This window comes from Diceros bicornis, chromosome 12 (assembly GCF_020826845.1).
Source record: "Diceros bicornis minor isolate mBicDic1 chromosome 12, mDicBic1.mat.cur, whole genome shotgun sequence".
Classification (NCBI taxonomy): domain Eukaryota; kingdom Metazoa; phylum Chordata; class Mammalia; order Perissodactyla; family Rhinocerotidae; genus Diceros; species Diceros bicornis.
The window spans coordinates 15,613,520-15,641,041 of record NC_080751.1 but is presented as its reverse complement, the minus strand read 5'-3'; the positions used below and the strand labels follow the sequence as shown (position 1 = coordinate 15,641,041).

At 53.9% G+C, this 27,522-nt stretch overlaps 1 protein-coding gene across 3 annotated transcripts; it reads right to left on the bottom strand.

The window, feature by feature from the left end:
• Positions 1-1,145: 1,145 nt before the first annotated feature.
• On the bottom strand, positions 1,146-26,887 carry FBXO41 (F-box protein 41). Of its 3 annotated transcripts, none has more exons than XM_058550941.1 (14): positions 26,658-26,887; positions 12,985-14,017; positions 11,243-11,468; positions 10,684-10,757; positions 10,056-10,414; positions 9,023-9,264; positions 8,750-8,865; positions 8,476-8,628; positions 8,202-8,297; positions 6,341-6,459; positions 6,001-6,159; positions 5,717-5,785; positions 4,569-4,684; positions 1,146-4,435 (listed from the first exon to the last, which is right to left on the bottom strand). In XM_058550941.1, exons 2-14 carry the CDS (start codon positions 13,884-13,886, stop codon positions 4,373-4,375), a joined length of 2,694 nt encoding a protein of 897 aa, XP_058406924.1. In that variant the 5' UTR covers positions 13,887-14,017; positions 26,658-26,887; the 3' UTR covers positions 1,146-4,372. The 3 variants fall into 3 exon arrangements, with proteins under 3 accessions (XP_058406924.1, XP_058406925.1, XP_058406926.1); XM_058550942.1 differs by lacking the exon at positions 26,658-26,887 and adding an exon at positions 16,507-16,716; XM_058550943.1 differs by lacking the exon at positions 5,717-5,785.
• Positions 26,888-27,522: the final 635 nt, after the last annotated feature.

The window sequence follows — 27,522 nt, the reverse complement described above, 5'->3', positions numbered from 1 at the left end:
TGTGCTTTAGCTGTGGAAAGGCTTGGTGACACAGGCCAACAAATATGGCCACCTACCATTTACTTCCCTGAAGCAGAGATTCCAGTTTCACCATCTTTTATTGATACAAAGTCATAGATTTTCCGATGCCCATGAGTCCTTTTAAATACATACACTGAGATACATTCGGCACAGGGCATCTGTAGGTGACGTGGAGCAAAGTGCTGGGATGGTGATGCCTGGGGGGCAGAGAAGTGGGGCCAGGGAAGGCCCCCTGGGGGCTGGAGGTACAGGCACCACTTCAGAAACAAAACCAAAAAATGCTCTCCACCCCTCTGCCTGATGTGCTTGGGGTGGGGGGAGCTACCCTCTCATGGCTCAGGCTCATTGCAGCCTGGCTGTGCAGGGAAGGCAAGGCCTGGGGGCCACTAGAGGTCCCCACCAGTGATGCCCACTAGAGCCAAGGCTACTGGTGCCAGCCACAAGGCAAGCCTAAGTCACCTCAGGCCTCTGCAGCCCAAAGCAAGACCCCTGCCAGGGCAGAGCTGAGGCTGGGGAGCCCAAGGCCAAGCCTCCCTGGGGCCATGCCCTTGGTGGCAGGGGAGGCTTGGACTCACAGTGGGGAAGCCTGCCTGATTGTCAGGGCAGTCTTGGGACTAGCCAGGGTCCCAAGGGGTTGGGGAAGGACTAGGAGCTGGTTGCCATGGTCACCCCTGGTCTTTGATCTTCACACAGTCCTAAACCTTATCCTCAGGCAAGGGCTGCAGATGAACACACTTGTCCAGCAATAAATACATAGACACGATACACAGCAATATATACAGAAATGCAGGCCTGGGACAAGGCTGGGTGAGAAGGCATGGCCAGCAGGAGTAAAGAGAGACGTGCCAGGACCCTGGGGGAGGGAAGTTATACTCATCAGGGCCCGACAGGCTGGGACGGATCCCATCAGTTCTGAGTCAACTCCTCTGGGCACTTGGGCCCTGTATCCACTCACTGTCTCTCCGTTTTCACCCCAAGTCCATCAGGAACTGGGTCTTTGGCACCAATAGTCACTCAGGGAAGGTCTTCTACTTCGCGCCTTAGAGGGACTGGGCCCTGGACAGCTCTGCACCTGTGGCCCAGAGGACTAGAGACCAGGACCAGGGGGACAGGCAGGAGGGAGCCAAACCTTGGAGCAGCAGGCCTTGGGAAGGAGGCAGCTTTTTTTTTTTCCTTGAAGCAGTTCCTCAGGGGTTGGCTAAAACTCCACTCTCATGGGACTAGGAGCTGCCTTGCTCCTTAGGTGGTTTCTCCTGGCCAGTGAAAGACTGTGGTTCTGGGCAGCCCGCTCCCTCTCCCTCAGAGATCCAGATACATGCGGCATCTCCTTTGTTCCCTGCCAGTGCTGTGGGGAGGCAGCCCGAATAAAGCATGATGAAGCACTCAAGCCAAATGTGCCAAGCCCCCATGTGCTGGGGCCAGGCTGTATGGCAGGGAGAGGTGGTAGGAACACCAAATGGCCACCACCCATGGGACCTCAACACATGCCTGGGACATCTGGAGCAGGGCCTGCCTTGGTCTGCTCTCTCTGATATTCCTCTTTGCATCTTATTAGGTATGAGATATGGAGGAGGGGGCTCTCCTTTGGGTGAGAGAAGGATGAGGTCTTCCAGGGATGGCTAGGCCCTCCATCCCTGTTCCCCATCCTCAGCCCTCGCTGTATGGTTGCTAAAGTGAACAAATAGAGCATTCCAGCAAACAAAAGCTTCCCACCCGGCAGCAGGGCTCATCCCCCTGAGGAGAGGCAAAACATAGCATCAAGTTGGTGGGGGGCTGGGAGGCCTGCAAACTTGCCGGTTCTCAGGGCATGCATGAAGGCCAGGGTGTACCAGTCTGCCAGCCCCAGGGGCAGGTGTGCAATGGGACACACTGCAACACATCGTTCCCACCGGCAGGGGCTTGGGCCTGTGCAGCACTCACTCACACACTCAGCTGGAACATACAGGTTGGGGGACTGGGTGGGTTTCCTGGAAACAGCCACACTCATGAAAGGCAAACTTCCCACCAGCAGAAGAGGGGGGTCTTATTCTCTCTGCTGCCCACAGTGCTGGTGGTGCTCAGGGCAGTTGCATAAATGAATGAATGAATGAATGAACCTACTATCAGAATCAGCCCTGTCAGCACCACCTTTCTCCCACTCTAGCTCACTGTCCGTGCACCCTGATCTCCTTTCCCAGGACTAATGCCAGGCATTCCAGTGGGCACCCGGAAGAAATTGCCCAAAGCCTGGTATTCAGGGATGGAGGCTTCCTGGAGCAGAAAAAGTCCCTCAGGAGGGCAGTCTCAGGCCAAGCAAGGACATCCCTTTGTGCTTTGTCCAGGAGACAGGGAGGGCAGCACCTCTGGTCCGGGGGTCACAGGGCACAGGGGCTATAGAGGGTGCAGTTGGCAAGGCAGGACAGACACACTCAGGGCAGCCAGGCCCTGAGTGGGCCTCCACCTCCCTTCCAGACCCCTGGAGGACAGAGAAAAGTTGTGCTTCTCCTCCCCGTGACTCCTGGGGACATGGCTGGGGAGGTAGGAGCCGATGGAGCCAGCTGCTCGGGGTGGGGGGGGTGGGGGGGCGGTGTGGTAGGGGATGCCACTTCACCAAGGCTTTGTGCAGGACTAGACAGGGAGTTGCCAACATGACACCCTTGATATTTGGGGTCTTCAAAGGGCAGGGCTAGAACAAGCCACAGGAGGAAAAGTCATCACCAATGACAAGAGCTAAGACAGAGCTGGTATGGAAGCAGGGAGCTGGGTGCACTGCTGAGTCTGTGGGGCCCCAGCTCTAGAGGACTCGCAGGGTAACCCAGGGCTGGTCCTGATGTCCAAGCCAGGCTGTGGCAAAAAGCTGGATCCTTGGAAAGGACTGAGAAACTAGAGGACCCCAGGACCAGCAGCCTAATGGTTAGGGCTGAGAGCCGGTCCTGTACAGGAGACAAGGAAACCCTAAGATGGATCTAGGTTAATGTTTCAAAGAACTTTCCCAATGAAAGTTGGCAGGACCCATGGCCTCGGTGCCACTGTGAGAGTTCTGAGAGGAGGGACTGGGGAGACCTGAGTCTTGGGAGCCTTAGTGCTGGGACCTGGTCCTTTGGGAACCGGGCAAGGGTTGGTGAAAACCTCCACTTGTGTTCTGTGGCTACTAAGCCAAGTGGCTCTGGCTCAGGCCCGGCACTGCCCACAGGCAGAAGACTCCCACCAGAGCCCTCAGAGAGCCAGCAGAGGGCTGCTGAGGAGGGAGGACAAGGACATCTTCCTCATCCTTGGCCCCACAGGTCTGGCTCCCTACCAAGGGCACATCTTCAAGCAAGTTAGCCAGACAAGGAAGCAAACCAAACTGCCCTCCTCCCAGCCTCCTCCAGGCCCCAGCACAGAGGCAGCCCAGTGGGTCCCTCCCACACAGCCTAGGGGACCCAAAGGCCATCAGAGTCCTGCCTGAGCACCTGGATTAGAAGGACATTCCTTGAGGCAGGAACTGCTTCTCCCTGCTGACAGGGTTTCCCAGGACTAGGCCCCGCCTCCTCCAGAGGCTTGAGACTGTTGGTGGGCATACAGACATGCACCTTTCAGCTCTGAATTAGCTCTGGTGTGTAGTGGGGTATGTGGTGTCTGGGAGGAGGGGTCTTGTCTTTTCTACAGCAATAAAACCTCTCAAGTTTTCTCTACCTGGCAATTTCTCCTCTTGGGAGGGGTGGTCTCAGTGTCCTGGGGAGAAGTTCTGGGTGAATGTTTTGCCCTTCCAAGCCCACTCCCACCACCTCACTGCACACCCGCCCCCCACTTTTGGCTGGCCACATTCCCAGACCCCTAGGCCTATCTGTGTTATCCCTGGAGAAAGTGGACCCAGAGCCCAGGCAAGCTGTCAGAAGGGGGTGCCCCCAGAGGGCTGGGACAGGCCAGGCGGAGGAGAAGAGCCCTCCTTGCCTTGTGGAGTCCCCTTTGGCCTGGGGCCTAGCAGATGCTCCTGACCGGGAGGCAGGGCCTCAGGAAGGGGAGGGCTGCCCGGCAGCCTGAGCAGCCAAGGAGCGACTGGGTAGTTATTGCAGATCCTCCGGGCGGTGACACCAGGTGCTGGTAGTGACTCAGCTCCTCACTGGCTGTGCCCAGAAGGCTGCTTCAGCTGGGGGTGGGGTGGGGGTAGGAGGGCAACTTCTGTCCAAGCCCCTGCCCTGCAGAGGCAGTGCCCAGGGCCAGGCCTGTTGCTCCACTGTCCCAGGAGGAGGACAGGAAGCTGTCAACCCCTCCCTGGGAGCCAGGGATAACACCAGGCCTCTGAAGGTCAAGTCCAAATCAGGGTCCCTCTGGAGGTCCAAAGAGTGCCCTGGTGTGGGGCTGGCAGGGGCCCTGCCGCCCCCTACCCGGGTTAGCAGCCGCCTTCCACTTTGATGTGCAGGATCTTAGAGAAGCCGGGCCTCCGGCGCAGGGCCTGCAGACCAAACCCTGGGTTAGTTTCCCTCAGGGCCAGACAGATGAGGCCCTCCCGTCACACACCCAGGTTACCAGCCCCAGCCTAGGGATGCCACTTGGGATCTTGGGTGGCCTCAGAGTCAACTCCTCACCTGGAGTTTTGTCACCATGTCCTCAAACAGCTTCTGGGCCTCAGGACTGCTGGGCTCTTTGAAATAATCGGCAATCCCAATCTGGACCACAATGGACTTCAGGTTTCGGCAAATGCCTGGGAAAAGGTGGGTAAGATGGAGGCCTGTGTTTGGCCTGGGCAATGGAGCTGCCTCCTCTCCTCTCACTAATTGATGAAATCAGAAACCTACTGAGAGACAATCCTGTGCCAGCCACTGAGAACATAAAGAGGAGAGCAGACCCATGCCACCCAGGGCCTCACACCAGACAAGGGGAGAGGCGGAGGATGAGGTCCAAAAGCAGAGGCTGCAGGGACTCTGGGAGGATGAGTGGGCAACAGCCAATTGTGCAGCACTCTAGGAACATCTCTGGCAGAGGGGACAGTCGTGTTATGGCCTAGGCATTTGGAAATAAATTACAAGGACAGAGTGGCTGAGGTGAGGCTGATGGGTCTCGTCTGGAGTGTGAGGAGGGCAGATAGGGAGCAAACGAGTTGGAAGCAGATGCTTAAGCGACTGGATGTTGCCATGAAGTCAGGGGACAAGGAGCAACAAAGTCAGGAGGCTGAGAGGGCCCTGGAGATCTTGATTTTGGAGGCTGAGCAATTAGTTCTGGTGGTCAGTCCAGGGTGGGACCATGAGGCTGAAGGGGAGGGAAGAAGAAGATCCTGGAAATAATAATAAGGTCAAGGAACCTTCAGTGCTCAGGACATAGGGTCTTGCCAGGGGCCAAACAGTCCTGGATGATGGTTTCACTTGGCATGAGCAGCCCAAGCTGGGTACCTGTGTCCTCAGTGGAGGAGGAGGAATGACTGGGAGTGGAGTGGGTGGCTGGGGGTGGGGGTGGGGCGGGGGCAGAGAAGGCATGATTTGGAGTCTACACCAGGAAGAGGGGAGTCTTCATCCTAAGAACTGTCCTAGGGGGGCTCACACACTATTTCATTTAATCTTCCTACCCTAGAAAGCCAGCCTAGAAAATGGGGATACACAACTCAGAGAAGTATAGTAACTTGCCCAAAGTCACACAGCTAATAAGCAGTCGAGCCAGAATTGAGACCCAGGTCAGTCCAGCTCCAGAACCCATGCTCTTAACCTGTCTGTTCTCCCTCTGCCCTTGGCTGGAGGCTCACGTAGGGGCAGATGGTGTTTGTTCCACAGCTCATGTCTCCAACGTGGGCAGAGCACAGGGCAATAAATGTCTGTTGAACAGAATCATTTGGACCAGATGTGGCCTTGAATGCCACATTGGCCTCAGAAGGCACTGGTGGCAAAGCCAGGACTAGAACCCTGGTCAGTCTGACCCCAGTGCTGGTGCTTGCTGACTAGGAGCGACAGGACGCTGGTTATGCTCCTTGCTGACAAGGCATGGTAAGAGGTGACAGTTGTACACCACCCCCCGTTCCCCAACGCTCACTGTTGAAATGCAGCAGGGCCTTGGGGGTGACGGGGGTGGCTGTGAGCACCAGCATCTCCAGTCCCTTCAGACCTTCCCGGCAGACCTCAGCCGCCACCTCCTGGGTGATCTCCGACACGTGGTCCAGCTCCAGGACCTGCAGCCGCATGCAGTTTCTCGCTAGGCAGAGGGAGGAAGAGGGGAGGTCCTGCTGACAAACTCCCAGGTCACCTCCTGCCCAGTGCCCTGGTGCTCCTGCCACCACCCAGGCTGCAGCCCGAGCCCCTCTGAGATTTCAGTGTTGCACCCATGTCTGCTTCCCACCAACCCCCACTCCAGTCACCCCAGAGGAGAGACTTACCAAGTGATGCCAGGCCCTGCACCCCACAGCCGGCGCCCCCAACCCCCAGGGCCCGGAGGTGGGGCCAACAGCGACCGATCATCTGTAGGCAGCGGTTACTGAAACGCATGGGCTGCTGGCTGGAGAATGGGGTGAAGGGAGGGCCGTCAGGGACGCCTCTGGTTGCATGACACCTCAAGTCTTCTCCTCCTTCAGACCCCTTCCCAGGCAAGGGCCCCACCAACTACCCAGCTGCTCAAGTCAGAAACCTGGGATCATCCTCAACTCCTCCTCCCTCACCGCCTGCCAAGACCTGCAGGTTCTGATTCCTAAATAACTCTTCAACCTGTAGTTCAGACCACCACCAATACTCATCTAGATTATAATTAATCTCCCTGCCAAGTCATTCTCCACACTGACAGTGAGCCATTCATCCCTACATTCTCTCACTCAGTCATTCAACATATGGTTCTCAAGTGTCTACTACAGCCAAGAACAACTGAGCTAGGCCCTGGGGATACAGTGGTGACTATATAGACATGGTCCCCACTCTCAAGGAGTGGACAGTCATGGGGGAGGGGGACACAGAACATTACCAGTCTGATCTAATCCTGTTTTTAAGATCTAAAATTCCCTAATGGCTTCCCAGCACTTTCTAGATAAAAAGCAAAAATCTGGGGCCGGCCCCGTGGCTTAGCGGTTAAGTGCTCGCGCTCCACTACTGGCGGCCCGGGTTCGGATCCCAGGCGCGCACCGACGTATCGCTTCTCCGGCCATGCTGAGGCCACGTCCCACATACAGCAACTAGAAGGATGTGCAACTGTGACATACAACTATCTACTGGGGCTTTGGGGAAAAAAGGAGGAGGATTGGCAATAGATGTTAGCTCAGAGGCGGTCTTCCTCAGCAAAAAAAAAAAGAGGAGGATTAGCACGGATGTTAGCTCAGGGCTGATCTTCCTCACAAAAAAAAAAAAAAAAAGCAAAAATCTAAACCCCTTAGGCAAGGCCCTTCCTGACCTTGACCCAACTTTCCTTTGCACACTCATTGCTCGGCCCTGCCCACCACTCACAGCAAACTTGCTGTCTCCCTGAACACTTCATTTCTCCACAAGCACCCAGGCAGCAGACATCTCTCAGGCGTCTGCCATGCACTTAGTACCAGGGATACGGAAACGGACTTTCACAGCCTCTGCCCTGAGAACCGTGAGTCTAGTGTAGACCGAAATGTAGAGAAATTATTGCAAAATGCACTACAGCAGGGGTCAAGACAAAGTGCAATTGGAATCGGGGCAGGGGAGCAGTGGCCAATTCTACCCGGGTGTTAGTGAAGGGACACTGGACGACCTGGGAGGAGCTGTCACGTGGAGAGAGGGTTTGGAGGGCAAGGTACAGAGAGCGACAAATGCTGGTATGTTTGAGGAACTCCAAGTAGAGCAATGAAGGATCTCACACCCTGGGTTCTCCAACAACCAGCTCTTTTGTGTGTTATACGCTGACCTCCCTGAACTGCCTTTCATATGCCAAACAAGCCCGGCTATTTCTAGCTAGTGTTTACTGAACACTTATGTGGGCCCTGCAGGCTTTCTGTATACATCTCATCTGAGCCAGCAACAGTCCTAGTAAAGTCAACAGATCCCTAGTATCGCCTTCACTTTGCAGGTTGAGAAAGGCATGATTGGGTTGCCCAAAGTCACACTGCTTGTCAGCCAGGACATGACCCCAGGGCTGATTTTAGAGCCCTGCTCTTAATGTCTAAATACACAGACTGATGAATGTGAATCTGTCCTCCAACCAGCTTGTGCAATGAGCCCAGATCTGCCCAGTCTTCAGGCCCAGACCCAGCCCAACCCCATCCCCTCCTCACCCCTGCCAGGGCTCACCAGGGGTGAAGTGGCGCGACCTGGAGGGAGACAATCTCTCTGCAGCCTGCGCCCAGGGCCCAAATGACCTCGTGGCCCACAGGGTCTGTGGCGCTCCTGTTGAAAAGACAAAGCTGGGGCTGCCCACCCTGGTGGCCTCTACTCCCTTCTCCGGGCCACAGAGCTCTTGTGTTCCTTTGTCTGAGAGCCCTGGGGGAAGGGTATGCAGAGCCCAGGGATCCTTGGGGCCTGAGGCCAAGAGGGTATGGGCCTTCGTCAGGTGGCGTGGACCCACCTGTAGGTGACGGCCTGCAGGGCACGGCAGTAGCAGCTGGCCAGCCAGAGTGAACGGTCGGTGAGGATGTTGGGACAGTGAGAGATGCGCAGGATCAGCAGGTTGCCCCCCGCCGCCTTCAACAGGGACTCCAGCCCTGCTTCCAGGCAGCCCCTGGGGATGGCCAAGAGGTCATGGAGCTGCTTGTGGCCACCTCCTCCTCTGAGAAGCATCACCACATAATTCTGGGTCTGCGGCCCAGGAGCACCCAACCACCCGCCTACCACGGCCTCACCGGGTGCTCCGGGCATACTCCTCCTTGCTCTCCTTCTTGCCCCGCTGCCGGGGCTTCAGGTTCTGAAGTGTCAGCGAGTGGGCCTGGGTGCACCACTGAGCCAGCATTGCCAGGAACTGCAGGGAGAGAGGGGTTACCTGGGATGAAGGGCTCTGAGATTGGCTGGCTGGAGGTGGACCAGCCTCAGGATAGGAAGCCCCAAGAGAGCATTTCGGGGAGCCAGGCTGGAGCTGGGTTCTCAGCAGGGGTGAGTGGGAGGGCAGGGACAGGCACCTTGGAACAGACGCGGGCATTCTCCAGCAACACTCGGGTCCAGACGGCGGGGTGGCGGGCCACAAAGCGCCAGTCCCGGCAGACCTCGGCAGCATGCAGCAGCGTGCGCGTGTCCAGGTAGGTGAAGATGCAGAACAGGGCGGCTCGCATCTTGAGGATCTCCGGGCTGATGACCTCGTTGGAGCGTGAGGGGCTGCCCCTCTCAGCTCGCCGACCCCGCCCACTGCCTCCGTCAGGGCGGGCTGCACAATACCAGAGGGTCAAAGGTGAGTGTGGAGGGTGCGATGTGGAATGCGTGGGGATGCAAGTGGGGAGCTGCGGTAGAGTAGGAGCTGCAGGAGACCCAAGCTAGGGGACCAGCAACTTGGGAGAAGGACAAGGGGCCTCTGCTTCCCCCTCCTCTGCATCACCCCCATCCCTAACCTTGCAAATTAGAAAAAGGTATCCTTTCCTCAAGTAAACTTTCTTTTTAAGATCATATATCATCACATAGCCCAAACTCATGCCCTACATGAGGGAACTGAGTCAAGTTTGGAGAAGGAAACGGTTTGGAGGACCAGGGTATGGATGGACAGAAACTGGGCCTCTGTGAACAGAAGGCAGGCAAGAGGCTGCCCAGAGCAGCCACATGGGGTGCCACCAATACCCTGACCCAAACCTTCTAACTTCTTGACCCTGACCCACCCACATATGCACCTGGCCTTGCGTGTATACGGGAGGGGGCTCTCCCCAATGCTCCAGGGACATCGGAGCCCGGAGTCAACACTCAGCTACTCTCCTGTAAATGTCAATGAGCCTACCATGCGAACGGATCCCCTTAGATGTGGCATCCTTGTGCAATACCCAACCTGAGCAGCTCAGGCGTGCAGGGCGCTGTGTAGGAGGGAGTCTGTCGTTCTCATTGTGGGAAAGTCTGGGGCAAGGGGAAAAGAGGTGCAGGAGCCCAGGAGATTTACCGCCTCGACCCTGTGTCCCCTGAGAGGGCCCAGCACCACGGAAAGACTGGCTCCCTGCCCACCCTCCCAGGACTCACTTGAGAGCCGGCAGCTGCTCAACGGCCCAGCCATTGCAGGCCCAGGACGGGGGACATCCGAGGGGCCCTCAGCCTCTGACTCAGTCGTTCGGGAGCCCACGTCCGAGATGTCCCCCTCCTCCCCCTCCGTGCTGTGTCGGCGGGGTCTGCGCTGCCAATTCTGGATGGCCTGGCGCCGCAGGCCTGAGCTGCGAGGGAGCTGGGCCCTCTCTGAGCCGCCGTTGGCAGCCTGGGCCCGTGTGCCCAAGCCCCCAGGGCCGCTGTCCTCAGGGGTCCCCTCTTCAGGCCGGGGCAGCTCCAGACTGTCACTGTCATAGCAGCCTGAGCTCTGGGAGGCAGCTGGGACGCGGCTGGAGGCCCTGAGGTGGAGTGGACCAGATGGTGAGGAGTGAGGGGCACCAGGCCTACTCAGACCCCCCATCCCACCCGCACCACCAGCCAAGGGCAACCCACCCACCTTACTTTCCAATAGACCCCTCTGAGTGTGAAGAGGCAGAGAGAAGTGACCCAAGGAGGATGGGGGGAGGAGGAGGAGCCAAGCCCCTAGACAGGCCAGCCATCCAGTGGGCCAGTGGATCTTTCCAGAGTGAGAGTGGGCTGCGTGGGGTGGGCTGGGCCCGAGGCTTACCCTGTGCTGGGAGAGGAGCCATGCCGTGACACCGCATACGTACTAGGCATGGCTGGGCCCGCGTGGTGTTCTCGCTGTGGGCCCCCCAAGCGGGAGGGAAAGGGAGGGGGGCAGAGGAGGCAAGAGGATGGGAAGGAGCAGAGAAACAGGGCACAAGATGGAGAAGAGAGAAGAAGAAAAAAGTTGGGAAAGATGGACAAATAGACAGACAGATAGCCAGAGAGGCAGGCTCACCAGCCCCCTCCCCATACCCACCCAGCACCCCAGGCCCCGGCTTGTGGCTCCTGGGCTGTCATTTGCAGGGTGGGCAGAGAAGGGCCCCTGAGGACTGGGGCCACTGGACCACACCTCGCTACAGCCTCAGGGGCTGGCACTTCTGCCTAACCAGAGGGGATCCCCGGTTCCTGGACCCCTACTACAGGCCTGGAATCTGCTCATGGGGGAAAAGCCAAAGAAGGGAAGCACGGAGCATCACAGGGGGGATGTCAGGCTGTGGGTGAGGGGAGGTGGTGGGGGACCAGGTATACAGGTGAGGGAAGGAAGGCGGGTGAGCACTCACCATTCTGCCTGGCCCCCGGGTGCCAGGCCCAGCGCCACCTGCCCCACCTCCACGGCCCAGGCTGGTGCTAGGTGTGCTGCCACAGCTGCTGCTGATGACCTGCAGCTGCCGCTCGGCACGGTCAGCACGCTCAAGGAGCTCCTCAATGAACTGCTGCAGCCGCAGCTTGGCGCTGGCTTCCCGTGCCGCTGTCTCCTTCAGGAACTGGTCGATCTGCACCACCTCCCTGGGCCCAGAGCAGTCTCTTACCCCAGTGCCTTGGCCTGGCCACCCACCCACCCTCTGGAGGAGACCTTGGCCAGTGGGGAGAGACATAGGCACAGCTGCCCATGGTGTCCACTCATGGTCACATGGGTACATGCAGAACAGGCCCAGGCACACTGCCTCACACAATGGCACAAAAAGAAATGCAAGCATACACTCCCAGTCACACTCACACCTCACCCACCCAGCCCTCTCCCACACAGACACCCCTGCTCTCCACGGAAATACTCATAGGCATACTCAGTCACACCCAGCCACCTCCTCCCTCCAGAAACACTCATGGGTACACACTCACAGTCACACAGCCACGTACACGTAGCCCAGTACGCAGCCTCAAACACTCATGTACACGTACTCATATCATGTTCATTCGCAGGCACACACTCACAGTCTGAGACACGCACGGTACCACCAACACACACACACACACACACACACACACACACTCTCTCTCTCTCTCAGAAATATTCTCCGATGCAGAAGCATACTTACAGTCACACCAACCTCCAGGATTTGCATGTACACACCGCACACTTAAGAGTCACGTGAGTATTTACTCCCAAATGCATTCACAGATGTCATGCATCCACTCAACATTTATGGCGCATCTTCTAGGGGCCAGCACTGTTCTAGGTATTGGAGACACAGCAGTGAACAAAGCAGAGGAAAATTCCTGCCCCCATGGAGCTTATATTACTACGGGAACAGATACATAACATCCATATATTTCATAACCCCACAATTAAAGAATAGAGAAATGAGGAGAAGCCAGCAAAGAAGACTGAGAAAAAGCAAAAATAACATAGAAGGAAATCCCAGGAGAGTGTCCTGGAAGCCAAGTGAAGAAAGAGTTTCAAGGACCAGCTCTGTGAAACGCTGCTGACGGGCCAAGTAAGACGTCGGCTTGGCCTCAGCAACTTGAAAGTTGCTGGTGACAGGCAGGGCAGTGGTGGAGGTGGAGACCTGATCAGAGTGGGTTCCAGAGAGAAAGTGGAGAAAGAAGTTGGAGACAAGGAGCATAAACAATACTCCCCAGGAGCTGTTCTGTAAGGAGGAGAGAAGAGGCAGATGGGAAAAATGACATTATGTTTGTATGCTTTTAGGAATGACACAGTAGAGAGGGAAAATCTGATGAGGGCAAAGGGAGAGGGGAGAATTTAGAGGATCTGGTGCCATAATGAGGGGCTGGCCTTGGCTAAAATAGAGAAGGAAGAGAAATAATTTTCACAGACAGGGAAACGGTCATAACGCCACGGACTCATAGTCCCAAACACACACTGTCATGACACTCTTGGCCCCACACGCACCACCATGACATGCTCGTGGCCACAGATTCCATATTACAAAGCCATGGACGCATACACAGACACACTCACAGCCACACTCACGGTGGTGGCGGCAGCACAGTGACACACACGGTCACCCACTCTGCAACATTCACGGGCACACCCACCCACACGGCCCTGTGGGCCACTCACTGCTGCTTGCGGCTCAGCTCCTGTTCCTTGTGCACCAGGTCCTGCTTAAGCGAGGCCAGCAGCTCCACACTCACGTCCACCTGGCGGGAGAGCTCGGACGCGCGCTCCTCCAGCTCCTCCTTCTCGCGCCCCAGCCGCGCGCTCTCTTGCCGCGCCGTCTCCAGCTCCGCCGCTTTGCGCTCCAGCTCTGCCTGCAGCCGGCCCACCTGGCCCGCGATCTTCTGCTCCACCTCTTCGCTCAGCCGCTCCAGCCGCCGGTCCACCTCCAGCTTCTCCAGCGCACGGATCTTGAGGCGCGCCAGACCCTCCTCATAAGCCACATCTGCGGGCGAGGGCGACGCAGGCGAGGCGGAGGCGGGCCCGGAGCAAGCGCCGGGGCCGGGCCCGGGCGGCGGCGTCGAGCACGCCGAGGAGGCCACGGACTTGCGGGCGAACAGCTCCCCCAGCGGGATCTCGATCTCGCGCAGCGCGTAGCGCGCGGCGGCAGCGGGCACAAGGCCCGGCTCAGCCAGCTCCTCGCAGGGCAGGCTGGCGGGCACCAGGTCGCTGGGGAAGTGGGCGAGGGGTGCGTGGTGGTGATGGTGGTGCAGGAGGTGTGGCGCTGCGGGCGACGGCCCGGCCGCCTGCTCCTTGCCCTGGAAGGACGTGCTCTCGAAGACCTCGCGCCGGGCGCCGGGCACGGCCAGCAGGGCGGCGGGCTCGGGCGCCAGCTGGAAGCCCGAGGCGGCGGCGGCCGCGACCGCGGCTGCAGCGCCGTCGCAGATGCTGTTGGTCTTGGAGAGGATGTAGAGCGTCTCGTACGTGTGGCTGTACTCCAGGTGCGCGCGCAGCGACGACAGGCTCCGGAAGCGTTTGTGCTCCCCGCAGCGGGGGCAGCGGTACGGCAGGTCCAGCGAGGCCATGGCCCCGCCGCCCCCGCGGCGCCCGGGCTCCACCGCGGCCGCCCCGCCGGTCAGCCCGGCGCGCTCATGGGGGGCCGCGGGCGAGCCCCCCTTGGGGGTCAGGAAGGCTCAGGGTGCCCGCGGCCAGTAAGCTAGAAGAGAGGCAGTAAATCTTAGAAGGGTGGTATCCCTGCTCCCCCTCCCTCAACCCGGTATCCACCACCCGTGAGGAAGCTGACTTGCCCAGGAAACAGGTGCCCAGAATGGAGGGGGGAGGGGACACCAATAGCCTGACCTCGCAGAGGGGGCTGGCCACTCTGGTACCTGTGCGAGGGCCTGTACATGTAAGAGAGTGAGAATGAATGAGATTTCCTTAAGGAAAAAAAAAAGGTATCAGTTTTATTTATGATAGTTCCAACCCGGACATAACCTAAGTGCCCATCACCAGTAGAATAGATAAATTGTGGTATATTCATAATGGAATTTTACCCAGCAATAAGAGAAGGAACTCCTTGTATACGCAACGACATGGATGAATCCATTCAATATTATGTTACACGAAAGAAACCAGACCAAAGAGTGCATACTGTAGGACTCCATATATAGAGAGTTCAAGAACAGACTAAATTGATGATGACAGAAGTCAGAATAGAGGTTGTCTCTGGGGGCTATATGGACTGGGAGGGGGCAAGAGGGAACCTTATATGATGCTGAAAATGTTCTATATCTTGGTATGAGTGGTGGTTATATCGGTGTATACATATGTAAACAATCAAGCTGTACACTTAAGATTAGTGTACTATATGTACTTGGCTGTAAAATCCTTAAAAGAAGATGCTATTTCCATATCATTCAAACCACATCTATCAGACAGGCTGGACTACTGGTACCATGTTTCCGTGACCAAGATGTCACCTCACCTGATGATACCTATGTGTACGTCACTGTTTGTTCCTGTCCCTGCTTCTGTACCACACCCTCTCATCCCTGCCACTCCAGCCACCTAGGTCTTTTTCTCAGAATTCTTTGCTAGGTCAGTCTCCAATAAGTGCCCCTGCCCTGCTCTTTGCTCCCAGAGTCATGATATTTGTTCTCTCCAGGCCCCTTCTGGCACAAGCCACCACCCTTCCTGGCATCCCACCCCTGGTCACCCTCAACTCCCGCTGCCCATCCCCCCTCATCTCTGGCTTCCAGTCACCACTCCCCTGCCTTGTGGGATCTCTAGTCCATTCCTCACTGCCATCCTCTCCCTAACTGCTATTTAATTGGGCTTCAACCACCCTCTGCTGTCACTGTCCTCCTCCAGGTCACAGACCACCTGCTAATTAGACAATCCAGTTGTCATCAAGGGTCTTCACCCACTTTGTCCCTTGGCCAATACTGCTGATTTCTCTGTTTTCATAGGCTGCCATGAAGCTGCCCTGTTGGGATTCTCCAACCTCCTCCTCTTGCTGCCTTCTTAATCTTCCTGTCTCCTGATGGGAGGTCTGCCTTCACCACCCTCTTTGCCTCTGTCTTCTGCCCAGGCAGTCTGGTTCACTCCCACAGGTTCACTCCCATCTTTAAACCATTGACTCTCAGCTCCACCTCTCCATCCTGACCTGCTCTTGAGTTCTGTTTGCTTTCTAGCATTTCCACATGGATGTATGGGTGGATGTCTGTTCCCTTTGCCAGCCCAGCACCCAGTCCTCCTTCTACTAACAGCACCTTGCTTTGATCTTGGGGAACCATCCTTCCCACTTTCTCAGTCCATGTGGTCCGGGGGATTGACTGTCCACCTCTGGCTCCAGGGGTAAGAATGTGAAGTAGGCCTGGCTGATCAGAGTCCCGGGAATGGGTACACATCACCCAAGTTGAGCCAATGAGTCTTTTCTCATTGAGTCGAGTCATTTCTCCCAGACTTTTCTAGAACTACTGGGGGAATGCATCCTCTCTGCTCAGCTTTCTAAGCTGATGGGGAGGGCCAGAGCTGCTAGGGCCATCTTTGTCTCCTTTGGGAGGAACCACCTAAGAATGAAGCCAACACAGAAAAGCAGATGGAGAAAGAGATTCCTCACAGACACTGTTTGAGATCCTGGTCTGTTCAATTATGTGAGCTAGTCAAGTCCCTTTTTTGCTTAAGCTAGTTGGAATTGGGTCTGTGTTACTTACACCAGGAAAAAGTCCTAACCCAGAAATTAGAATCAGAAATGGATTTTTTTTTTCAAATAATAGACCCTAAGAAGGAATTAGCTGAACTAAGGGGAGGAGTAAGACAGTACCACTTCCCCCACTCCAAAGTTGGTGAACCCCGCTACACAGCAGGAAAGCTGCTAAGTGAACTCTGCCACCACCTCTGGAGCTCAGACAATGTTCCTACAAAGCTGGAACTTTAGGCGACTTGTAGAAAAATGTCAAGATGTTGGGGCGTGGCCTTTCCCAAGGCCTCAGGTCCAACAAGAAAGAGACACAGGCTGGCTGAAAGGGGCCCATCTGAAAGCAGAGTGGAAGAAAATGCTGCTTTGCCCAGAGAGGCCCTTTCTGCCTGAGGCCAGTAATGCAATATGGCTGAGAGTCAGATAATTAAGAGCCAGTTCTCTGCTTCTAGCTAAAGTCAGCTCAAGCAAAGACAGGGAGGCTGGAAACACAGAAGGAGACAAACCTGGGGCCTGACAGGCTCTTGACTCCTCAGGCCCTCCTGCTGTGCCCTCCCAGCTTGGCCGAGGTTCCACTGGGATGCAGCTTGAGTGGGAAGGGGCAAATGAGCTCTGTCTCCCAACCTAGATGAGGAGTTTGCATCGCCCTGAGGCAGAGGCCCAGCTAGAGGCCACAGAACCATGGGCTTCTGCAACAGGCAGAGCACCAAGGCCTGTTGCTAAGAGACATCCCTCCCTCCTCCCCCAACACCACCACCAGGGACTCGATCCAAGAATTATAACTTTCAATGAGGTCTCTAGTTTGGTTAATAGCTCTGGGGATGACTGAATGCAAATTGACTGAAAGCCTCCGAATGATTAAGGGAATTGTATTGCCGAAAAAAACCGCAAACCTGGAAAACAAAGGCCGGGGATTACTCAGCCCCTGAAGTTCCCCACCCCCTAAAACTGCACCAATGGTAGGTGACCCCCTCAATGCCCCTTCTGTATGTGGCCACAGGGCATGAGGAACAAAGAAGGCTCTCCAAGACAGCAGAACCAGAGTGGCCCATTGGTGGCCAGGGAACCTCGTCCTTGCCCACTGGTCGAGCATGTGGACCATGCTATGGACCTGTGAGCACTGAGTGTTTTTCCTCATCTCCCCTCTTCAGCTGGGAGGGTTTTTGTCCTTTCAGCTATCCGATTTTTCCTCCATCTTTGTAGTCTGGCCATAAATTGAAAGACCATGAGGGACTGGCTCAGTATTTGACAAACAGCCCATCACCAAGATCTTGCACTGGGGCTGGAAGTAAGTGAGAACTGGGAACGTCTCTTTCCGGAGATGGGACAAGTATGTCTTAAGTTTTGTGAGGGATAGTTGCATTATGATAAAAAGAAAATTTTTAAAAATTATACCAGAAGGAGTATCTGTGTAGATCTTGGACAGCCGAGAGGTGGGATGTAGTGGACATGTATTGTTTTTGCTGCTCAGCTCCAGTCCCCCTTTGTAGATAGACCCCAATTTTCCATTGTAGAACCATTCCCCCCACTCTGACCTAATGTTGTTTAGGTGGGCTGACTCTACCCTCTAGCTCCAGGGGAGCGCCCGGGACCTCAGCCTGTTCATCAGGACACTGATCGTTCAGGAATGGGCCAATTCAGCAACTGCAGGACCTGTGCTCAGCTGGTCGAATGTGAACCTGGAGCTGCTTGTGGTCATTTCTGTCCTCTCTTTGGGCATGAAGAAAAAGACTCCTGATGACATCTCTTGAGCATCCAGATCCAGATGTGCCTGAAACTTTAACCCAGGACTTGCCAATTGTGTGAAGCAGCTAATTCTTTTTGTGGCTTAAATCATTTGAGTGGGTTGCCAGTCACTAGTAATGAGACTCGGCCTAACACAAAGACCCACAGTGTCAAGAAACCAACCTTGGACTTCCCCTCGCCCACTCCCCAGCATCCCTGTTTCCCTCAATGGTGCCACTGTCCCCCCAGTCACACCACACCACTGGCCATCTTGATTTCGCTCTCTCTGCTAACCATCAAGACCTGCCGATTTTCCCTCGAATGCTTTCAACCCAGCTGTCCTCTTCTCCTGCTTTGTGCTCTTCCTCACACCTGGACTGCTGCCCAGCCCTCGGTCTCACAGCTCCATTCCATCCTACATAAGGCACCAGGTTCCTCTGTCCATAGGTGACTTCTGCTCAGGCTCCTTCAGTGGCTCCCCATCGCCCGTCAACTGCAGCCCAACTCCCCAGCTTCACGCTGTCGCCTCACCACACTCCTGCCGATTCGAAAGTGAAAAATGGCCTGGCTGTTTCACTTGCATTTCTTTGATTACTACGGCTGGACATTTTTCCACACATTTATCAGTCAGCTGTATCTCTTTGGTGCCTTGTCTGTGCACTACTTTGCACATTGTCATACTGAACATTCATATTTTCTTATTGATTTGCAAAGGCTTTTTATAATATTGATCCTTGGTCATTTATATACTACAAATATTCTTCTCAAGCGTGTTAACTGGCTTTTACTTTTGTTTAAGGTCTTTACTGATATACTAAAGCTTTCAAGTTTGCTTCAGTAAAATCTTTAGGATTTCTGATTTTGTTATTATCCTTAGGAAGTTCGTCCCTATCCAAAGATGACATAAACAGTTATATATGTTTTACTTTAGTACTTTGTGATTTCCTTTTTTTAAAAAAAAATCCAGAACATTTTTTTTTTTTTTCAATTAAGGGCTTTGGACAAATAGCCATAATACCATAAACTGACAATGACTTGGTAGCAGGTACATACTTTAGGCTGTGTGGTCTCCTTTTATACACTGGAGTTTTAATCCATCTACAAATTTTTGGTATGCATGGTGAGATAAAGATTAAAAAAACAGCTTTTTGTTATGGACATTTTCACACATGTTCAAATAGAGAGAGAATATGATGATGAACTCCAATGTACCCATCACCCAGCTTCAGCAATGATCAACTCACGGCCAATTCTGTTTCATCTGTACACTGCTCCCTGCTTCCCACTTCTCCCGCCCACACCACTGAGTAATTTTGAGCAAATCTGAGTTATCATATTATTTCATCCAAAAATACGTTAGTATGTATAAGACAGGGACTTAAATTTCTTTTTTGAAAAATAAATATTTAGTCACTGTTCTAACATCACCATCCTTTAGGTATATTCAAACCCAAAAAGTAGCCCTGAGAGGTAAATCCAAAAGGTAGTTCTCTGAAAAGACCAACAAAATAAATAGCCCTCTGGCAAATCCATTCAAGGAGAAAAAAGAAAGAAAGAAAACAAATACATAACACTATGGATGAGAAAAGGGATGTAACCACGGACACAGAGATTTTTTTAAATTACTAAAATGCTACCAGGTACAACTCTTGGCCCAAATTTTTGAAAATCTGGATGAACTGAATGCTTTTCTAGGAAAATATAAATTATGAAAATTGACTCAAGATGAAATAGAAAATCCTGAAAAGACTAAAAACTATAGATAAAACTGAAGAAGTTGGCAAAGTGACCAGGGATATTATAAATAGAATTCAGTTCACACGCACACAGCTCTTCAGGAACAGAATTATTCTGTAATGTATGGCCAGCCTGGTGTCAGGGCACCTGTGTGGCCTGTCCATCCCAGTAAAGTGCTGGCCCCTCTTCTGGTGGGGGGCACCTTTCAGGGCCTCAGAAGTAGCTAGCCTTCTTCCTCCCCACCCTATGCACTTTTGAAGCACGTTGAAACCCTGTGCACATTTGCCTGCAGAGCACCCTGCTAGAGCAGGGGACGGGGAAAGTCTGGGGGTGCAGGCCTGTGTGTGGATGTGCGAAGGAGAGGAAGGAAGGGGCTTCTGGGGTCCAGATGGCTCTTCACCTGAGGCTAGCCAGCCCCACAGTTTCCCTCGATCTACTGGAGCTGAGGAATGACTATGAATCATTCTTAGGGATATTTTTGCGGAGATGTACACACTTCCTCAGCATAAGCATGAAGCTTTGCCTGAATGCAGGCAAGGTGATGGAAGCAGGGGGAGGAGGGAGAGGAGGAAAAAGAAAAATTGAACTGTTATCTATTCAAATTCCATTGCAATCCTGTACTATGAGCACCACAGAACAATCAGAGATTTTCCTTTGCATTCCAGGCTCCCCAAATCAGCCACCTCTGCAGCCCTCAGACCTGCCTTTTTCAGCCTGGCCCTGCCCCCTCCCCATCCCCAGGACCTGTTATGATCCTTCCCCCATCTGAAATGCCTTTCTCAAGTCTACTTTCTTTCAAGACCAGCTCAAGGTATTCACTGGGTAGAAGGATTCTCCAAGATGAACCAATCGGATGCATTATCTTTTTTTTTTTTTTTAAGGCTTTTAGCTGTGTGAGTCTCATCTCCTCAAACAAGACCAACCATCTCAAGATGTGTGTCTTCTCTAGCTCCTGTCTACTGTCACATTCTCACATGGTGACTCTGCCAGAAATGCAGATAATCTTGCATTTTCATGGCTTCCACTACCACGTGGTCACTGAGAACTCCTGCAGCGGACATTATTATTTTTATCTGCTCAGCAAGTCTTCTTCACCTTCTGGTAATAGGAGCATCTTGTCCTTTCTTTGGTGAACTGCCCCTCCCCACTCCATGTGGTTCTTTCTTTCTTTCTTTCTTTTTTTTTTTGCTGAGGAAGACTAGCCCTGAGCTAATATCCAAGGCCAATCTTCCTCATTTTTTGCTTGAGGAGGATTAGCCCTGAGCTAATTATCTGTGCCAATCTTCCTCTACTTTTTTATATGTTGGTCGCCACTACAACGTGGCTGACGAGTGGTGTAGGTCTGCGCCCGGGATCTGAACCTGCAAACCCAGGCCTCCGAAACAGAACCCACCGAACTTAGCCACTACACCATGGGGCCAGCCCCTCCATGTGGTTCTGACAGGGCTGCCAATCCTAGTAGGGTGGACACATGACTCAGCCTTGGCCAATCATGGTACCCCCATCTTCTTGGCCACAATGATTGACCCCGCGATGGTCACATTCCTCAGACTCCAACAGAGTCCTTCACTGGGAATTTATATGAATGACTGAGGAGTCCTCTTGTCCCTCTGGGATCACATGCTAGGATGACAAAGCTGTCTATGGCCTTGTGCAACCTCCACCCACCACATGGAGAACGCTCATGCACGGTGGAGAAAAAAATATGGCAACACTCAGAGTGAAGCTCAGCCAAAAGCTGGAGAGAGAGTTCTCACCCCATTTTTGAGAACCTGGGTACAGTTATGCCTAAGACCCACTCATCCACCTTCTTCCAGTTATACGAATTGGTACATACCTTTTTTGCTTAAAATAGTTTGGGCTGGATTTCTGTCACTTGCGGTCAAAAGTCCTAACTAATACTCTCGCAAATCTATATTTCTAGCCTAGAATTCTCTCCTGAGCTCTATTCAAACATGAATTCATTCCAAGTACATATACTGAGTACCTGCTCTGTGCCATGAACCACACCAGGTACTGTGCTGGGTGTGTGGAGGACACACAGACCAACAAGATCCAATCCTTGCCTTCAGGCAGCTTGTGATCTCCTGGGGCAGACTGAGGTAGTGGATGATACACTCACGAGACAAAGCTATGCAAGAGGCTGGCACGGGATTCTACGCTTAACTTAGCGTGAGGAATTGGAGGATTTGGGAACCCCCAGAGGTGGCAGCATCTAGGCTGACTCTTGAAGAACAAAGTTGTCAGGTGAGGTGTGGCAATTATGAGGTTGGGGAAGGAGAAGAAAGGCGTTCTGAGCTGCGGAAACAGCTTGTACAAAGGCAAGGAAGTGAGAAAGAGTACGCCTCCTTCAGGGAACCAAAATGTAAGCTCCATGAAAGAAGAGATATTGTCTGTCTCAGTCACTGCTATTTCCCAAACACTTACAACAGTGCCTGGCATGGGGTAGGTGCTCAGCGTTTGTGGAATGACGGAATGGCAAGGACTTAATCAGGTGTGCAATTTAGAGAATGGACTACAGAGGGCCACCGTCAGGAAGAAGGCTGTTGGAACACTGGAAGTGGAAACTGTTAGCCAAGGCAAGGAGTACAAATGGGGAGAAGGATGGATATGCGAGCACTTAAGGAAGGCGAGTGGGAAAGGCTTGGAACCATTGACAGAATCACTGTGGCAGGTACAAAAGGGAGGCGTCAAGGATCAGGCTCAGGTTTGGCTTTTGAGCATCTAGGTAGATGAGGATGTGGTTCAATAAGGAGGGAAAAGGAAGGAGGGCAGGTTTTAGAGAGAGAGATGAATCTGGGTGTAGATTCCGTGAGTCTGAGGTTCCAGTGGGCCTTGGAAGTAGAGATATTCGGTACAGAGTTTGCAATATGGAGCCGAATATACAGTTTTGGCAGCTTAAGCATAAAAACAAAAGTGGATGAGCAGGACCAGAGAGAGGGTGCAGAGAGAGGAGAGCAGGGGGAAAAGGTAGACCCTCAGAGAGGCGGAGGAGGGAAAAGAACCAAGAAGTTCCTAAAACCAGCAGAAGAAATGGGAATTCTGGGGGGGGAACCTTAGGAAGGAGAGGATGTCAAGGACGGAAGGAGGGCAGTAGTGTAGATAATGTGTAAACAAAAGGAGTTGACAGCTCAAGTCAGAGCAGAGGTGGAAAGGGTCCACTGGTGACTGGAGAGGGCTGTTTCGATGAGCCTGGCTGATATGGGTGGAGGAGAAAATGAGATAAGGATGGGAGTAGAGACACGGCGTGGACACAAAAAGCTCAACTGTGAAGGGAAGGAGGCAGCATGGGAGAAGCCAGAAGCAGTTTTTAAGATGAGAGAGACCTGAACATACTAAATGCTTCTCAGAGACAACCTAATTCTAATCTATACCATCACTTCCGCTCGCCTGAGCCACAGATAACTCAATAACTTAGACCTGAAATTTATAGCAATTCTTTTCTTAAAAGTACTTCTCAGAAGCAGCGAGTAGAGAGGGAGGGGATGAAAAGGATGATATTTTAATGTAGGCGGCTCAGAGCTTAATATGGCTAATAGTGAACTCAAAATACCACAATATTCAAACCCGCTTCAAACCTGCTTCTCTCTCCGGTCTCCCATCCTCACCAACATCCTCATCATCTACTCAGCACTCTGGATGCAACCCTCAAGGCATCTCTGAATTCTCAAAAGTCCCCTTCAGATCTGATCAGTAACTGATTTTTGTCAATACTATCTTATAAATATTTGATCCTGTCTATTTCTTGCTTTTCCTATAGCCCCTGTCCCAGACCTATTATTCCCTTCTGTCTGGACCATTGATACTATTTCGAACTGGGGTCTCTAACTCCTCCAGCTTTGAATTCTCATGTTTTCTGCAAATATAGATCCAGCCATGTCACTCTTCTTCTAAAATAAATCTCTGAAGGTAGGCCATCTTCTGAGAGGTAAAATCCACCCTGTTTTGCCTGCCCTCAAGGCTGGCAGGGATCTCACCACCACTCAGCCTCGCCAGCCCTAGCTTTTGCCTCTGCTTCCCACGTGCATCCTTAGTGAGCCCTGTGGGGCTTAGTTTACCGGGAAGTGCCATGTGCTGTCACATCCTCAAGTCTTGGCTCATGCTGGTCCCTCTTCCTGGGACTCCCTTCTCTAGTCAGTGAATTCTGCAGGCCCAGCTCAAATGCTGCCCTTTTCATGAAGCCTTCCTTGACCCCCTCCTCTAGCTCAAATCACATCACAGCATGGATCACTCCTTTCCGTAGCTCTTCACATATGGTAACAGGTATCACATGCTGGATGGTCACAGACTGGTTTGCACATCAGATCTCGCCCAACATGTACACTGGAGGGCAGGGACAATGCAACTGACTCATCCTCACACACAGTAGACATCAGTATATTCTTAGAGGAATCACACTGAATAATAGATGAATTGATTGACTTTATGTAACCAAAGTGATTTCCACCACTCGTTGTCACGGAACTGGATAAATTTGGTTAGAATTAAGTCAATCCAAGAATCACCTTGAATAACAAGTACTTCCCTGGCTCTGCTGGTCACCCACGGGGAGGTAAGAACTTGCTGAGTCTTCTCAACGCTGTCACTCTAGCAGAGCTCCAAGGCTTAGGGCGTCTCTGCTTCATTCTGTTTTACCCACTCAACAAAAAGGTGTCAAACACAAGGCCCACGCCAGGCACTAGGGACACAAAGATGAATAGGACAGTCATGCCCTCAAGGTGCTTGCAGTCTAATAATCAAAACAGTGAACATTTACCTACCAACTATTCTGGTCACATGCCATGCTTCTCATTGAGTCCTCATGACAGTGATGCTAAGTAGGGAGTATCGTCTCCATTTTAGGATGAGGAAATTGAGGCTCAGAGTGGCCAAATCACTTGCCCAAGGCCAATAAGTGACTGTAACAGACTATTGCTTTGGTGGCCCCCAGTGAGCATGCCTCCCAGTATTCTTGCCTGTAGGTGGTCCCCTCCTACACGGACTCAGAGCTTGGCCATGCAACTTGCATTGGCCAATGGGACATTAGCAAGCCTGATGCAGGCAGAGGTTTGATAAGCAGTTGTACTTCAGAGCTTATCCTCTTGAAATACTTCCTCTTGGGATCCAGCTGCTATGTAAAAAACTTGGGCTAAAATATTGAATGATTAGATGCCATGTGTGGAGAGACCCTGGAGGATGAAAGGCCATCTCAATGTTCCTTTCAGCCAGTCTCTCACCTGAATGCAGCTGAGAGTTGCCAAGTGAGCCCACAGCCACAGTCACGGCCAACCCACAAAACATGAAAAATAATAAATCGCTGTTTTAAGCCCCTCCATTCTGGGGTGGTTTGTTACATACAGTGAATAACTGAAACAGTGCCAAACTAGGATTTGAACCCAGTACTAGAGTTGACTTCAAAACCCATGGTCCATAGTAGCACTCAATAAATATTTGTTGAATGATGAATAAAGGGTGTGATAGGCTACCAGAGAGGTAGGAAAGTCCAGGGAATTCAAAGGCACGATGACAATTACCTTTCAACAACCATTATCCCCTTCTAGCTACAAATATTCCAAAAACAAAAACAAGCTAGGCATCCCTAAATCTAGAAACAAGCGTGTGGATGTTACCAACCACCTTCTCTCCGTCTCTTTCTCTGTTAAATTCAGATCAGGCAAAATTGCGAGGTTAGCAGTTTGGTGTGTTGTTTTTTTTGTGAGGAGATCGGCCCTGTGCTAACATCTGCCAATCGTCCCCTTTTGTTTTTTTTTTTGCTGAGGAAGACTGGCCCTGGGCTAACATCCATGCCCATCTTCCTCCACTTTATGTGGGACACCGCCACAGCATGGCTTGCCAAGCAGTGCTTCGGTGCGCGCCCAGGATCCGAACTGGTGAACCCCGGGCCGCCACAGCGGAGCACGCGCACTTAACCACTTGCGCCACCAGGCTGGCCCCTAGCAGTTTGGTTTTTGATGGTCATTCCCCCTGCGCCCAACTCCCCACCATGCTCCTGGCACCTCCTCTCTCGCCCACTTGGTCTTCTGGGCCCAAGAGCTCTTTCTCCCTCTTTCCATATAAAATCCACATGCAGAAAAGGAGCAGAGAAGGTGGAAATGACAGAAATGGGGGAGGAAGATTTGGATGTTAATAGATGGATTTACAGGCCAAAGAAATGAAGCTCTAAGCTCAGTGCTTTCAGGAGACATCTGCCAGCAGGTGGAGGAGGTATTCTAAGGATGGGGGAGGCACCTGGAAGTGTCCCTGTAGATGGGGAATAAAGGAATGCCCCCTCTAAATCCCTCTGAATCCCTCAGGCAGGTGGGGGCTCTGGTTTGCCACACCTGGGGCTGTGGGCCCAACATGTGTACCTCCCAGAGTAGTCACTCCAGCCTGGTGAAGACCCACAGGGGTCAATGTGTCATGTTTGCTCCTGCAAACACGCACACACCTCCCAAGGTCACACACACATGGCTCCAGCACCTGGATCCCACACCCAGAAAACCACCTGGGCCCTTCGCTGCAGACTCGACCTAAGGAGAGAACAGGCCCCACTCCTACTCACAGGCAGACCACAGCAAGTGCACACAGGCACCGTGTCACACACTCACATGCAAAGCAATGCAGTGGGGCGCACACATCCAGATCACTATGGGCATAGTCACCGGCCCAGGCACTGGGATATGAGGAGACAGAAACGTGCGTGCACAAAGACGCACACCTCCAGACCCTCCAGACCATCACACATGTACACTGGCACGCACACAGACACCCAAACCCTCCCACCCTCAGACACCCGCACAGGTGTCCAGCCAGGCCTCAATACCAAGCCCCTCCCCCACCCCTTTTCAGAAGCAGGTGGAGAGGGCTGGGGTTTGAGGGCGCTCCCCCTCCTCCCTCCTTCTGGCCCCTGCTCTCCAAGGTCCAGAGTCCCAGTGGGGGCTAGAGCCCACCCGTGCCCCCCAACCTGGCTCGGGGAGCAACTGGCGAGAGGGGGGATGGGAAGCCTGGTCTCAAATCGTTCTGATTTTAATTCCTTAAATTAACCCCTTCCTTGCCTCTAGCCTGGCCTGCCCAGAATCCCTCCCGTTCGGGCAGCCTCGCGGGCCTCCAGAGGGCTGAGGGGGAGAAGGAAGAGGAGGAGGCGGCAGCGGCTGGGGTCCTCCCCGCCTTCTCTCTCCAGGAGCGGTCCTGCAGCGCGCCCGCGACTCGCCCTTACCTCCTCCACCCCGCGGCGAGGCCAGGCCCCGCGGCCCTCGGCTGGGGGTGCAGAGGCAGCCCCCGCGTGCCCGGTCCAGATGCAGGGCCGCCTCGGGGCCTCGGATCTCGTTCCCCTCCACAGCCTCGGGTGGCCGCCGCGGCTTGCGCCCCCGCCTCCCTCTCGGGGCGGGGGCGGCCGAGCCTCCCAGCCGGTCGCAGCGGGAGGGGCACACAAACTGGGTGGGGGAAGGATGGAGGAGGAGGAGGGAGGAGGGGGCGCGCGGCCAGAGGAAAGGAAGGGAAGGGGGAGGGAGGCAGCGAGGAGGTGGGGCGGAGCCGGCCCCTCCTCCGGGGCGGGCTCTCCCGCGAGCTGGGGAGCGGCAGATGCCGCCAGAAGCGGCTGCGCCGGGACCCCAGGTTTTCCGCTGAAGGTGGCTTCGATGGGGGAGGGGTCCGCGGCGCCGCCCTAGGGGTGCAGGGACCGCTCGGGCCGCGCTCCTCCTAGGTCCCTGTCTTCCCGGCTTCTGGCGCCGCCCATTGCACTCCTCCTGCCCTGGGCACCTCGGGTTATGGCCTCTGTTGCCCACCTTTAATCTGAACCTCTGCCCCCTAATCCTACCATTCGGTCTTGGGCCTGCTCCCACTTGGGGCAAATCCTGGGTGGGCGGTTCTGTGGGTCAGGAAGAGGGCGGACACGCTGCACTACTCTTGGGCTGCACGCCTGGGTAGTGCACTTGGCGACCTCGGGTCAGATGCATGGTCTCTGTGAAGACTGCTTGAGTCAATCCCCTTTGGGCATCCCTAGGGAACCAGGGGAGCTGGGAGTGGCTGCGGCCAGGCTCCATGGTGTCCTGGGACCTAATCTTGCCCTTAAGGGTGCCGTC

Excerpts from the sequence above, each read along its gene's own strand:
- FBXO41 (XM_058550941.1), bottom strand. The coding sequence starts at position 13,886 with ATGGCCTCGCTGGACCTGCCGTACCGCTGCCCCCGCTGCGGGGAGCAC. Across the intron at positions 9,265-10,055 it reads GAGCAGCTGCCGGCTCTCAA|CCCGCCCTGACGGAGGCAGT; the intron begins GTGAGTCCTGGG and ends GGTATTGTGCAG. Across the intron at positions 8,629-8,749 it reads GAGTATGCCCGGAGCACCCG|GGGCTGCCTGGAAGCAGGGC; the intron begins GTGAGGCCGTGG and ends GGCCATCCCCAG.